Source organism: Sander lucioperca, chromosome 21 (genome assembly GCF_008315115.2).
Source record: "Sander lucioperca isolate FBNREF2018 chromosome 21, SLUC_FBN_1.2, whole genome shotgun sequence".
Lineage (NCBI taxonomy): Eukaryota > Metazoa > Chordata > Actinopteri > Perciformes > Percidae > Sander > Sander lucioperca.
Window position 1 is genome coordinate 3,407,618 of NC_050193.1, and position 2,500 is coordinate 3,410,117.

At 46.5% G+C, this 2,500-nt stretch overlaps 1 protein-coding gene across 2 annotated transcripts in view; it reads right to left on the reverse strand.

Moving 5' to 3' along the window:
* The window catches only part of rapgefl1 (Rap guanine nucleotide exchange factor (GEF)-like 1), a 27,400-nt gene that overhangs the window by 4,451 nt on the left and 20,449 nt on the right, over positions 1–2,500 (reverse strand). For both annotated transcript variants that reach the window (XM_035996784.1, XM_035996783.1), the window contains exons 11-12: positions 1,612–1,790; positions 1,017–1,107 (exon numbers count right to left, since the gene is read on the reverse strand). In XM_035996784.1, coding sequence (XP_035852677.1) covers positions 1,017–1,107; positions 1,612–1,790 — 270 coding nt within the window. The remainder of the gene's footprint in view (positions 1–1,016; positions 1,108–1,611; positions 1,791–2,500) is intronic.

The following is a 2,500-nucleotide window of genomic DNA, read 5'->3' on the forward strand; positions in this document are numbered from 1 at the left end:
AAAGAAAACCTTAAATAACTAATAAATAAATAGTTAATAAGTAATCAGTGTTCAAAGGTCAGCATTAGGGCCCTGACCTGGTCCTTGAACGCACCCTTGTGGTCAAATCTAATAGACTGTTTCAGTAAGCTTGGTTTCTGCACCACCATGCAGAGTTAAGGACCAATTAAAGTCGGATTTATGGTTCTGTGGAGGCTCCACGTACAGTTGGTGTCTGAGAGAAAGGCAGGGCAGGCGTGTGTGTGTGTGTGTGTGTGTGTGTGTGTGTGTGTGTGTCTCTCCCCTGTATTTTCTGACCACGGTGTGAAATCTGGAGCAGGAAAAGTTAACCCTCTCCTTGATTTCATGTCGTTTACGGAGAAGGAGAACCAGGAAATGAGTTGGGGGGGGGGGAATGCAACGCTACCAAGCCATGGCCGAGAAGCGTGTGTCGCCGTGACGTGTAGTTACATTTTGTGAAAGATGCACGTCAGGCTATGGCGTAGGGTCGGTATCTCCACGTACCTACGTACGTAGCCACGGCGCCTTTTTATTTAATTGGCCTTAAGTTTGTTTGCAGTGTGCTTGCATTGTGTGTGCAGTGTGTTTGCAGTGTGTGTGTGTACAGTGTGTTTGCAGTGTGTGTGTGCAGTGTGTTTGCAGTGTGTGTGCAGTGTGTTTGCAGTGTATGTGCAGTGTGTGTGCAGTGTGTTTGCAGTGTATGTGCAGTGTGTGTGCAGTGTGCTTACAGTGTTTTTGCAGTGTATGTTTGCAGTGTGTGCAGTGTGTGTGCAGTGTACTTGCAGTGTGTGCGCAGTGTACTTGCAGTGTGTTTGCAGTGTGTTGCAGTTTGTCTGCAGTCTGTGTGAAGTGTGTTTGCAGTAGGTGCAGCAGTGTGCTTGCAGTGTATGTGCAGTGTGTGTGCGCAGTGTGCTTGCAGTGTGTTTGCAGTGTGTTTTTGCAGTGTATGTTTGCAGTGTTTGCAATGTGGGCAGCAGTGTGCAGGTGAAGCAGAGCAGCGTCAGCTGAGTGATTACCTCCCAGGTGAGTCGTAGTCGGCTGACAGCCGGGTTGTCTAAACCCAGAACCACAGCGAGGAACGACAGCAGGTCCTGCTGCTGCTTACAGCTGAAACACACACACACACACACACACGTTTTAAAGCCCATTAAAAGAAACAGCAAATAGACCCTAGTGACGTCTTCAAATGTCTTGTTTTGTCAGTCCAGGACCAAAAGATATTCACTTATATAACATCCTCCACATTGTATTGCCTAATAAACACTTTAAATAATTTATCATATATATTATATTAAAGTATTTTGTCAGATTTTGACAGCCTCGATAGTCTCTTCCGGTTTTGCTCATGTCCTTAAAAGAAATCTTGCCTCTTGCTTAGATATTTAACTCAATTAAATTTCTTTATAGTGTCAAATCCTAACAGGAGTTATCTCAGGACACTTTACAGATAGTGTAGGTCTGGACCACACTCTATATAATTAACAAAGAGCCAACACTTCCCCCCCCAAAGAGCAATCATTTGGTGAGACAGCAGCGAGGAAAAACGTCCCTTTTAAATGTAAAAGCTACCACACGATGTTGCCTGACCCAGGTCAGTATCTGTGGACTCACAGTGCTGCGATCTTGATGAACTTGCGCAGCAGTTGGACCCTCTTGGGCAGCGACTGACACTGCAGGATCTCCGTGGCGACCCAGTGCTGCACCTCACTGCAGCGCTGCAGTACCAGCTCCAGGTTCAGGGGGCGCCAGCGGGACTGCTCGCCGTGAAACACATAACACACAAACTCCACCTGCACAGGACAAATGCAGCTGTAAACTCCGACGCAAAAAGTTTTATACACTCGTTATTTTCAGTCGACTCCGACACCCAACACGTCCTGCACAAATGTTTCAAATTCAAGTCAAACATAATTTCATAATTTTAGCGTTGAACCCATTAAGGAGTCAGTCCTTTTACGACTTTAGACACTTAGAAGGACCCAAAGTGCTTACAAGCCTTTACTCCATAAAAGGAAAACCAATTCATGAGTAGCCTCGCTTTAGCTTTTTGTACGAAGCAACATATAGAGTCAAGGAGCAACGTACGGAGTCAAGGAGCAACGTACGGAATCACGGAGTAACGTACGGTCACGGAGTTACGTACGGAGTCACAGAGTAACGTAAGGAGTCACGGAGTAACGTACGGAGTCACAGATTTACATACGGAGTCACAGTGTAAGATATGGAGTCATGGAGTAACATACAGAGTCACGGAGTAACGTACAGTCACGGAGTAAGGTACGGAGTCACAGCGTAACATACGGAGTCACAGAGTAACGTACGGTCACGGAGTTACGTACGGAGTCACAGAGTAACGTAAGGAGTCACGGAGTAACGTAAGGAGTCACGGAGTAACATACAGTCACGGAGTAATGGACGGAGTAATGGACGGAGTAATGGACGGAGTAACGGACGGAGTCACGAAGTAACGGACGGAGTCACGAAGTAACGGACGGAGTCA